This window comes from Budorcas taxicolor, chromosome 3, assembly GCF_023091745.1.
Source record: "Budorcas taxicolor isolate Tak-1 chromosome 3, Takin1.1, whole genome shotgun sequence".
In the NCBI taxonomy this organism is placed as follows: domain Eukaryota; kingdom Metazoa; phylum Chordata; class Mammalia; order Artiodactyla; family Bovidae; genus Budorcas; species Budorcas taxicolor.
This window is the reverse complement of record NC_068912.1, coordinates 113,022,883-113,035,011: the sequence shown is the minus strand read 5'-3', so window position 1 is coordinate 113,035,011 and position 12,129 is coordinate 113,022,883. Positions and strand designations below refer to the sequence as shown.

At 47.0% G+C, this 12,129-nt stretch overlaps 1 protein-coding gene across 1 annotated transcript in view; it reads right to left on the bottom strand.

Moving 5' to 3' along the window:
* Positions 1–12,129, bottom strand: part of INPP5D (inositol polyphosphate-5-phosphatase D) — a 138,504-nt gene that overhangs the window by 54,865 nt on the left and 71,510 nt on the right. Inside the window, exons 6-9 of the mRNA XM_052637361.1 lie at positions 8,039–8,126; positions 1,948–2,028; positions 1,726–1,797; positions 199–322 (exon numbers count right to left, since the gene is read on the bottom strand). Of these exons, the coding sequence (XP_052493321.1) occupies positions 199–322; positions 1,726–1,797; positions 1,948–2,028; positions 8,039–8,126 (365 nt within the window). The remainder of the gene's footprint in view (positions 1–198; positions 323–1,725; positions 1,798–1,947; positions 2,029–8,038; positions 8,127–12,129) is intronic.

The following is a 12,129-nucleotide window of genomic DNA, read 5'->3' as shown; positions in this document are numbered from 1 at the left end:
TCTCAAGGTGCAGGGGGCACAGGAGGGGAGCCTGAGAACTGGAGGGGCACCACAGGCAGGGCGGGGGCTGGGAGGTACCCCAGCAGAGGGTGGAAGGCTCCTGGCAAGACTGGCTTTCCTGACAGCCTGCTCCGCATAGCCGGCGGCCACAGTAAGGCTATCAGCAGAACGAGGATTTTACGGACGCGAGGGCCTTACTTTTCTTGTGGGTGTAGAACTTGTCCTCAGAGCTGTCCTTGGATTTCTTAATGATCAGTTTCCCAGACTCGACATCGACCTTGAGCTGCAGTTTCTGAGGAATCCCCAGAGATTCTGCCTTCACCTGTGGAAAGAAGGAAGAGGAAGGAAGGGGAAGAAAGGCGCTGGTCATCCCTTCTCAGTGCTTTCTCAGCGTCGTCCCTGAGCCCCTCGTCCATGTGACGGGGCGGCCCTTGGCCGTATGTCCCTCCCGTGTGGGACCTCTGGTTTCTATCTCTGAGCCTCCTTTGCCCCAGAGGGAGTTTTCGCTGGCAGCTCCTGAGAATCGCTAAAATGTGGAAGGAGCCCAGCTTCTCTGCTGTGTGCACATCAGCTGTTCTGCTAACAGGTTTGGTGGAGGAGGAGGAGGAGCTACTAGAAGATGCTTTATTCACTGTCTAATCTGACAACACTCAGAAATCTGATGAGTCACCTTCTTCCACAGAGGATTTTAGTAATAGATTGAGGCTCCCAGGCCTTGTTACAACCAATATATGAATTTTTACTGATAACAATTAGGAAGAAGACAATTGTCTAGGCACTCAGAATATGGACATGTATCTTCTTTTTTCCCTTTCAACTATAAGCAGTATCTCTTGGCTCTGTACATTTTGTTTTTGTTTTATTATTATTATTTTTACCATGAGGTATGTGGATCTGGGCTTCCCTAGTAGCTCAGACAGTAAAGAATCTGCCTGCAGTGCAGGAGACCTGGGTTCAATCCCTGGGTTGGAAAGATCCCCTGGAGAAGGGAATGGCAACCTACTTCAGTACTCTTGCCTGGAGAATCCCACGGATGGAGGAGTCTGGAGGGCTTATGGGGTCCCAAAGAGTCTGACAGCACTAAGCAGACATTTGTACACACACATGGGAATCTTAGCTCCCCAACCAGAGGTAGAAGCCTCACCCCCTGTAGTATAAGCACAGAATCTTAACCAGTGGACCACCAGGGAAGTCCCAGCAATGCATCTTAATACAGAATTTTCATCAGGGCTCAGAAGGATGTGGGGGTGGGCATCCCATCCTGTTTTTGAATGTGGAAGCAGTGCAGGCCGAGACGCTCCACAATGTTGGGGGAATACAAGAAAAGCAAATTTCTGGGCCTGGAGAGTCTAACTCAGTCACTTCCAGGGAAATCATAGGAATCCCTTCTTTCCCCTAACCCCTACCTCGAGGCACTATTTTGCAGCCTATTCAGAGGGCTGCCTGTTTGATGACACTCACTGCCCTCACTAGGAGAAGGATGAAGTTTTGGTGTCTTGGGTCAATGAGAAGCTCTTCCCATGGGATCCTCCCCATGAAGAAGGCTCCACAGAGTCACCAGGGCACCCGTCCTAACGTTTCATCATCGTTCCAGGGAGTCGGTTCTGCTGACTTCCAATCTCAGTCAGCCATCGGGCTCCCTGCTGAGCCCAGAGCCCTCCTTCCACTGGGACCAGAAGGCCAGCCAACCCCCAGCGTGTGGAGCGCAAGTCCATGGATACGAACCTCAAAGGTGACCGGAGGGATGAGTGAGCGCCGATGGGGAGACTCCGGACCCTCGTGCAGCAAGGCCTTGACCTGTGGGCGGAAACGCGTGAGGCTTCAGGTTGAGAGGCGATGAGAAGCCAGTCCGGGCAGGGACAGGGTCACGGGGACACCTGGGCATTCTCCGAGGGAAGAGGGGACCACAGAGAAGCCCAGGGAAGCAGCAGGACTCCCCCCACACACCTTGTCTTCAATAGAGGACAGGAGACTTGTCAGTTGGCTGAGCTTGGCCACCATGTTGATGGGACTGGCCTCACCAGGCACCTGGGATGCGAGAAAAAGAGCAGGTAAGGACGGGCTGCTGAGGGCCAGCTGTGAGAGGCGTCAGGCTGAGCCTAAAAATATACTTCCAGAGCATCTCTGGGCCAAGGGATAAGCTAGGGGAGGAACTTCTGGGGTCAGAGGTTACGAGGTGATGCCAAACATGTTTCCAAGTGGCTGGACTGTACATCCTTGCTGAAGCGGGTACTGTCAGATGAGCCTGCATGTTTTTGTTAAAGAGGCAGCAACCGTTTGGTACCTTTCACCAAAATGAGTTGAACCAGGAAACAAAAACAGGATTAGCTTGAAATTACTTTTAGGTTCGGATTTTAGGCTTCATCCTGGTTTCCCCACCAACAACCCCACAAGCAGGATTACCGTCCTTCTTTGCATGTAAGGAAATCAGGGATATGATATGTGCGGTCATCTCAGAATTACCATGACCTAAAAGCACGCCTTCCTTCCCTCTTCCCTCGAAATCTGCTGCTCTCCCAGGGCTTCTCACCGCCTCTACTCGGTTGCAGAAACAAAACTCAAGGTCTGTCCTGGATCACAACATCTCCACCCTCCTACGTGTACTGCATCTATTGGCACCACTGCTGGACTTCCAAAACACAGCCAGGCCCTGCTCCAAACCTCCTCACCCGCCACCAGGAGAAAACAATGATCCAAACCCTTAAGGACTTGGTGTGACCCCCTCCTGAGCCCCAGCCACACCCCTCCGACCTTCTGATCTGCCCATGGCCTGGAGCCACACTTGCTGAGGAATCCTAGAAACATAAATGTCACCAGGGGAGGCCACTTCCTTGCCACTCAGGTCTCAGAGTCACAACGAGGTCTTCCCTGACCACCCGCGCCAAAGACATCTCTGCTCGATCACCATCGTGTTGATTCTCTATTTGTTTGTTGTCTGCTTCTCCGGCTAGCACGGAACCTCCGTGAGGGCTGGCCCAGGAGAACTGTGTCCAGTGCTGCGACCTGGGGGCTTGGCCAGAGAAGATGCTCAGTAAAGTTGTTCAACGCGTGCGTGAGGCTCACAGAGCTGACGTTACATGTCCGATGTCACACAGCTGGTAAAGGCACGACAGGATGTGAAACCATATCTTCTTGGCACTAAGTCCACAGTCTCAAGCATTTACTCACAGAAGAGATCTTTACAAAGCCTTGATTCTGTGCCAGACACAGTGCCAAGGTGCTGGAGGTATAGAGCTGAAAGGACACCATCCCCACCCTCCAGAAGGATGAGAAAACCAGACTGGACTATTCCAAACACTAAGCAGGGTAGAATGAGGGTGATCACCAACTAGGTGCTGCCCTTTACCACCACCCACCCCCCAATAAGTCAGCCAGGTCACACAGACTTCTGACCTCAGTTTCCCCTGGAGAGGGGAATGGCTACCCACTCCAGTATTCTTGCCTGGAGAAGCCCAGGGACACAGGAGCCTGGCAGGTTACAGTCCCTAGGGTCACAAAGAATAAGACATGACTGAGCAACTAACACTTTCACTTTTTTCCGTTGACCACTTATCTTTTAAACCTATTTTAATTTATTTATTTGGCTGCACCAGGTATTAGTTGCGGTATGTGGGATCTTGCAGCCTGCAGGATATTTTAGTTGCAGCATGAGAACGCTTAGTTGCGGTAGGCGGGACCTAGTTCCTTGACCAGGGATTGACGTTGGAAATAGGAGTGCAGAGTCTTAGCCACTGGACTACCAGGGAAGTCCCCCACCAGCGACTTCAGTACATTCCTTCTGCCATCACGGATCACCATCGTTTCTAACCATCAGCAGCACGGCCACTACCACCACCCCCCACCACAGCCCTCACCACCATCATCATGGCAGTTGATACTTGTCAAAACTTTCTGTAATTCTTTTTGGTTTGGCCCTTGCTCCTTGATGAAGCTCCCAATCAGGCTGCAGTTACTATTGATCAAGGGACGGGCTTGCTGGAGTGGCGCTGAGATGCAGGCAAGGATGGAACAGGAGAGCAGGTGGGACGGTACAGGATCCCTTGTTTCCGGGGGACCTCTTGTTTTTCTCACAAGAGTCAAGACGATAAGCAGATTCAGGCCCCCTCCTCCTCCCCTAGGCACTCTGGATCTTCACCCTGGTCACCATCACCTGGCGGTAAGATGGTGTCTTCCCCACTCTCCTGGAATCTGTGTCTTTTGGGGCAAAGTAGAAATGAAGCTATCAACAAAGTGCAGTCAGTTCTTGGAACAAAAGGTACTAAAGAAAGCTGGAGTTTTGCCTGTACTACCTTGTTAGGTAGAAGAATGCACAACAGTATGTGAACCCGTGGACTTCCAGATGTTAAACAGGATTTAGAAAAGGCAGAGGAACCAGAGATCAAGTTGCCAACATCCACTGGGGATCATTGAAAAAGCAAGAGCGTTCCAGAAAAACATCTCCTTCCGCTTTATTGACTACGCCAAAGCCTTTCACTGTGTGGATCACAACAAACTGGAAAATTCTTCAAGAGATGGGAATACCAGACCACCTGACCTGCCTCCTGAGAAACCTATATGTAGGTCAGGAAGCAACAGTTAGAACTGGACACGGACCAACAGACTGGTTCCAAATCGGGAAAGGAGTACTTCAAGACTGTATATTGTCACCCTGCTTATTTAACTTACATGCAGAGTACATCATGCGAAGTGCTGGGCTGGATGAAGCACAGGCTGGAATCAAGATTGCCGGAAGACATATCAATAATCTCAGATATGCAGATGATACCACTCTTATGGCAGAAAGCAAAGAACTAAAGAGCCTCTTGATGAAAGTAAAAGAGGAGAGTGAAAAAGTTGGCTTAAAACTGAACATTCAGAAAACTAAGATCATGACATCTGGTCCCATCACTTCATGGCAAATAGATGGGGAAACAATGGAAACAGTGATAGACCCTATTTTTTTGGGTTCCAAAATCACTGCAGATGGTGACTGCAGCCATGAAATTAAAAGACGCTTACTCCTTGGAAGAAAAGTTATGACCAACCTAGACAGCGTATTAACAAGCAGAGACAGTACTTTGCCAACAAAGGTCAGTCTAGTCAAAGCTATGGTTTTTCCAGTAGTCATGTATGGATGTGAGAGTTGGACTATCAAGAAAGCTGAGTGCCAAAGAATTGATGGTTTTGAACTGTGGTGTTGGAGAAGACTCTTGAGAGTCCCTTGGACTGCGAGGAGATCCAATCAGTCCATCCTAAAGGAGATCAGTCTTGAATATTCATTGGAGGGACTGATGTTGAAGCTGAAATTCCAATACTTTGGCCACCTGATGTGAAGAACTGACTCACTGGAAAAGATCCTGATGCTAGGAAAGACTGAAGGCAGGAGAAGGGGACAATAGAGGATGAGATGGTTGAATAGCATCACTGACTCAATGGACATGAGTTTGAGCAAGCTCCAGGAGTTGGTGATGGACAGGGAAGCCTGGTGTGCTGCGGTTCATGGGGTCGCAAAGAGTTGGACACGACTGAGTGCCTGAACTGAACTGAACTGAATGCACACGATGGTGAGATGGTGGGTGTGCTCTGCCCGGCATGTTTAAGACGTATGCGCTCATCTACACTCCTCATCTACTGACTCCTCCAGTCCTTGGTTTTCGGATGGGGACATTGAGTCAGAGCAGTGAGTCAGTTGCCCAAAGCCACACTGTTGGTGTTGACCTGAGATTTGGGTCACTGGATCTCAACTGGTGGAGCTCTTGACCTCTGGGGACAACTGACAAGGTCTGGAACATTTTGGGGTTGTCAAATTTGGGGGATGCTAAAGACATCTAGTGGGTAGAGGCCAGGGAGTGTTAGCACCCTATACTGCACAGAACAGTCTCCCACGACAGAAAATGACCCAGCCCCAAATGTCACTAGCGTTGAGGTTGAGGTCAAAATTCACAACTCAGCCTCAATGTGGGTGAACTGGTCTGAGTGCCACCCGTGGCTTTACAGAAGCTGACCCAGTTATTTCACTGAGCTTTTCAGTTCAACTTCAGAGGATGTGGGCTCCAAGGTTAACAACTCTCCATTCTCACGTAGGGCAGACCCAGGGCTCTCCCCAGACCTCACATTCTGCTAATGCTGCACTTTACACCTCCCAGCAGCTTCTCAGATGCACTCCACGCAGGGGTCCCCATCCTGTCTCGCTGAGCTGAGGGACAGGGCCTTGTGCTGGCAAGAGGCTGCCACCTCCAGATGTGCCACCCAAGCAGTCTCACTTACTCCCTCACATAACCCTGCAGTGGCAGATAGAACTATGCCCATTTCACAGATGAGGAAAGCAAGGGTGGGAGCATAGTCATCTGTTGAACTTGGATGTTTCTGATGCACGGCTCAGGGTTCTTCCCTATACCCCGGGCGGCCTCGGAACTCCCTTTTCCATTTGTGAAATTTCTGAAGGCATCAACACAGTCTCTGGTTTTTCAAGTCAGGAGGGTGGTAACCCGAACCCTCAGGCAGGAGGGTGGTAACCAGCACCCTTTCTCTACATCCTGACGTCACCCCCATCCTGTCGCTGCTCTGACCTGCCACCAAATGCAAACACGGTGGCCGAGACACTCGGTGCAGCACGCTGGGGCGTGACTGCTCTCAGATTATCTGGAAGCTTCTCCCTCTTCTAATTGACTTCAAAGGTTTGGGAGTGTGTTCTTATTGTCAAACTATTTAAATTTTACTGTCTGGTAGGGCTCCTGTTTTGTCTAGATTTCGCTTTTACTTTCCCAGAAACGAACACATCATTCACTTGAGGAAAGCAAAATTACATTTGCTTGCCTTCTTTATTCCCCCTGATGAATTTTTAAGTTGTACAAACAGAATACAAAAACATTTTCTCAGCAAAAAAACTCCAAAAAACCATCTGGGCAAACGTGACCCAGGTCGCTTCGACTCCATTCCATCCCCTCCTTGTGGTGACCTTTTGGGTATAAACACACCTGGTACAGTTTCCATGTGCAGACTTACACCCTAGTTTATACATTGTTCAACCGTTTGCTTTTTCCACCCAACAGTATACCTTGAAGATCTTTCTACATCAATGCATCCACCTTAGTTCAGAATTCTGCATCCTACTTCTTGCTTTTAGAGACAAAGCTACAATAAACACCTTTGCCAACATCTGTGCAAATGTGTAGACCCTAAGGCAGCTGCCTACAGGTAACTGGCTTGCTTGCAGGATGCTGAGCATTTAACATTTTCATGCAAACGGCTAAACTGCATTTCAAAAACCCATTTGCACTCACAACTGTGAGCGATGAACCCAGGAGTCCTGACCTCTGTGTTGGAGCCAAGTCCTGACTTCACCAATTAAATTTGCCCATCGGAGAGGCAAGCGGAGCTTTGCAGCTCATTTTTGGCTACTAATGAGGTGTTACTAACATCTCTTCAAGGGTATCCTGGCAATTCCCAGTCCCTCTTCAGTAAAACAGCCTTTTAAAAATCCTCTCCCCATTTAAACATTTTGGTTGCTTTTACTTAATCATGGGTGGTAGGGTTTGCCTTCTAAACATGTTAATTCTGTTCTTAGCTTTGCTGGGGACACTTTCTGTGACACAGACAACTTGGCAGGCCTTGGCTCCCAGTGTGTGTGTGTGTGTGTGTGTGTGTGTGTGTGTGTGTGTCTGTGTATGTGTGTCTGTGTGTGTGTGTCTGTGTGTGTGTGTGTGTGTCTGTGTGTGTGTCTCAGGGGGCCCACCTTCCCCTGCTCTTCCTGGGGTAAGAGGTGGGACCAAACCATTAGGCACCTCCAGTTTTTGTCAGTTTCTGATGAGAAAAGGCCCTGCCTTGTCTCTTTTATTCAGCGCTAATAAGGAGTTTTGCTGGCAGTTCCTCAAACCAAAATTCAGTGGGGGCAGGAGGCATAAACCTGACTGAGGGGCAGGATCCTGAGGCTCCTTCGCCCTAGAGGTGGGGGTCCAGCAAAGTCCCTGGGACGTTGGTTTCCTCTTCTCCCCACCTCCCCCAAACCACCCCCTCAAGCCCCTCCCGCACCTGTTTCATCAGCTCCCAGCATCTTTACCTGAGGCCGTGGACGCAGGCCGGGGGACAGCTGCTGGTCAAACAGCCTCTGCAGAGACTCCAGAGTAGGGAGGACCCGGATGACTTCGCTGGGGCGGGAGACAGGATGAAGGCCGAGCGTTAGTGAGGACCAGCACGGCATCGTGTACACAGGCTCCAGCTGGACACGCGGTGTGCTCACATGCACTCTGGCAGAGGACAAGCCCAGGCAAAGATCCGGGCCTGCTAGAGCCCCCCACTCCTGCCTGGGCCCCACCAGGACCACACTGGAGCCGTGATGCGGTAATCTGATTCACCTCTGTTTAGCCGTACTCGACTGCGTAAGCCTGTAGAAACTCTGAATCTAGCAACCCAAAACGACTTAGCAATAATTTAGTAATCCATGGTCCCCAACTTGAGTGTTTATGAGAATCACACCCTCACTGAGTGTTAAAAATGCAAATGTCTGGGCCCCAACCTGATTTGGTCTGGAATCTGCATTTTCGTTTTGCACCCCAAGGTCTTTCAGTGGGGGCAGTCTGTGCTTTCTGGTTCAGATCCCCTCCTAGCAGCTGAGGTGGACGCCCCAGGGAGGTCTGTCATTGTCTGACTCAATGACAATACTAGGACTTGATTGATTCTTTGTTCCCATCTCATCTTCTATTTTCCCATTGCTTTGGACGGGGTGAGCAGACAATTTTGAGTTCTATTTTTCATCTATTATTTCATCAAAAACTGTTCATGTTTTTTATACATTTAACATTCTTAGTGGCTTCCAAATATTCTATCAAGTAAATGTGCCAAAATCAATTGCTGGATATTTGGGTTATTTTGAGATTTTGGTAACTATAAGTAAAGGCTGCTGTGAACAGCTTTGTTCATATCGCTTTTCTTTATTTTCTTTTATTTTTCAACTTAAAAAATTATTTTTAATTGGAGAATAATTGCTTTACAATATTGTGTTGGTTTCTGCCACATATCAACATGGATCAGGCATCGGTATGGGTATGTCCCCTCCCTCTTGAACCTCCCTCCCACCTCCCACCCGATCCCACCCCTCGCACAGAGCCCTGGATTTGAGCTCCCTGTGACACACAGCGAATTTTCACGGGCTATCCAATTGTACATTCAGTGATGCGTATGCTTCCCTGATGCTCTCTACACTCGCCCCCTGCCTCCTTCCCTCATTGTGTCTACAAGTCTCTTCTCCACGTCTGCATCTCCGCTGCTGCCCTGCAGATAGGTTCGTCAATACCAGCTTTCTAGATTCCATATACACGTGTTCATATTTGTCTTTCTCTTTCTGACTTACTTCACTCGGTACAATAGGCTCTGGGTTTATTCACCTCGTTAGACCTGAGTCAAAGCGGTTCCTTTTTGTGGCTGAGTAATATTCCACTGTGTATATGTACCAAAACTTCTTTATCCATTCATCTCTCAATGAACATCTAGGGTGCCTCCATGTCCTCGCTATTTCTTCTTTACTTATTTTCAATTACAGTTTCAAGCCAACCAGAGATGATGGCTCTTGATCGATATTGCTAAGCCCTTTAGTGATGGTGGCCTTGGGCACTATTCCAGCCTGCTCATCATCTGCGCTATTTGAATTCTGTAGTTCTCTACCCTCACTCTTTCAGTGGATGTAACAGTGCATTTCAATACTGATGGATTGATTTGCACATCTTTAACTTCTAATGCCTAAGTGTTTTTCTGTGTGGTTGGTTTTTACTGTATTTCTTTCCCTAGAAATTTCATGTCCTTTGTCGGTCTTCGGGTGGGAATTTTGTTGTTATTTTTATACATTGGCATAAACTCTTTACTTATTGCCTTGATTTTTATTTAATTTATGTGTTGTGGGTTTTTTCCCCTCATTCTGTTGTTTTCACCCTAGGTAGGCTAGATTTTATTATAAAATGCTTTATAGTTTTGTATTGCTCTATTTTTCATCTTTCCTTTGTAAATTTTTTTGGCTTACCTTAGTTAAAAATTTGTCATCGGTATTTACTTGTGAGCAATTAGTTGCTCATTTAAATCAGTTTCCCACTCTTTTAAAAGCTATGTTATAAACAAGGTTTTGGAGGGTCATTGTCATATCTTTTTAATTCCTTACTTCAACTGAAATTTCTTTAAAAATATGTGGTGGAAATAAGTTCACCTTTTTCCATATTGCTATTCAGTGTCACTCTACTGCACTTGGTCTTTTTTTCCCACAGTTCTTTTGAACTAGTTCCTTGCACAAGCCCATCTCAGATATGATAGAATTTCTTGCCAGAATCTGTATCACTCATTCCACAAAAACTCTGGAGCTCCTCATGTACTAGGCAATGCCACGTTCACACACTGACACATCTCACTGTTGCAAGGATGGTGTTGCAGCCTACTGACTTTGATCGGTAATCCTGGGGACTCCTCTGGGAGCCAAGGATGGGGTGGGGGGAGGTAACTGGCCCAGGGAAAAGGGAGGAAGAGCTGGGCAGACAGAGTTCTTGGTTTCTATCCCACCTTCACCAGAGCTGCTCAGGTCACATGGTGGTATTCCATTTAAACTATCACTTCATTAAAGAATTCTAGGCCAAAAAAAAAAAAAAAAGAATTCTAAAGCACTAATTCGGAACATGTTTTAACATCAAACAGATCTCCCTCACTGTTCTCCTTTTTAAAAATGTCATTTTAAAAACACACAAGTACATATACACAAACTGAATCTTTAGAATTTTCTAGGAATAATGCTGTTATTCTCTGTATTTCCAACTTGGGTAAAATTTTGAGAAATCTGGCTTTCAGACATGTCTGGAGATGTTGGTTAGGATCAGAATGACCAATGACACAGAAGGACTTGAGTTGAAAGACTTGAGCACTGATCTTACGATACAGAAAGGATTTGTCCAAGGAAGTTACCATCAGCAGGGTCCCTGAGACTCAGCTTGTCTGTTTCAGGTCACCAGCTCAAGGGAAGATGAGGAGTAAAGATTGGGCCCACTTTGGTCTCTGAAAGTGAAAGTCACTCAGTTGTGTCTGATTCTTTGAGACCCCAAGGACTGTACAGTCCATAGAATCCTCTAGGCCAGAATACTGGAGTGGGCAGCCTTTCCCTTCTCCAGGGGGTCTTCCCAACCCAGGGATCAAACCTAGGTCTCCTGCACTGCAGGTGGACTCTTTACCACCTGAGCTACCAGGGAAGCCCCCTTGGTCTCAGAGAGATGGTCAGTTTCCCCAAGATTCCCATTCAGTTTCCAGCTAGAACATCCAACATTCTCTCAGTTCAGATCGGCAGACTCAGAAAGAATGTTCTGAACCTTCGTTGTTTTCTTAATTTTTTCTTTTCCAATTTTTTGCTTCTTTTTGCTTTAGCAAAAATTTCTCATGCAGTTTCTTTTTCTTTTGTTAAAATGTTTAATGGAACGATTTTAACGTTTGCCTGTCAAGTTTAATTGATTTTATATTTGACACATATTGCATTATTAAGGAGGTATCCCTCTATTCCTTTTTAAAAAGTCATTTTTAAAAATTAGAAATTACTTTTATCAGGTATATTAGGACATCTATGCAAATGATTTCTTTATTTTTAACCTACTACATTGGAAGGACTGATGCTGAGGCTGAAACTCCAATACTTTGGCCACCTCATGTGAAAAGTTGACTCATTGGAAAAGACCCTGATGCTGGGAGGGATTGGAGGCAGGAGGAGAAGGGGACAACAGAGGATGAGGTGGCTGGATGGCATCACCGACTCGATGCACATGAGTTTGGGTGAACTCAGGGAGTTGGTGATGGACAGGGAGGCCTGGTGTGCTGCGATTCGTGGGGTTGCGAAGAGTCAGACACGACTGAGCGACTGAACTGAACTGAACTGAACCTACTGCTAATTATAGTGTTTTATGTTGACTCGCTTTTGGAATGATTTCTTAGATAAAACCTACATTTTTCATACCACTAAATTATATTTGCTAGAATATTACTGACATGTTATATACTTACATTAATAAGTGAAACTGGATATAGTTTATTATTTTAGGCTATTATCTTGATTAGCTTTCTGGATTGGAATTGTACTTTTCTTGCATATTGAATTAGGTGATCTTTGTCATTCCTGAATAATTTATAAATTATGGT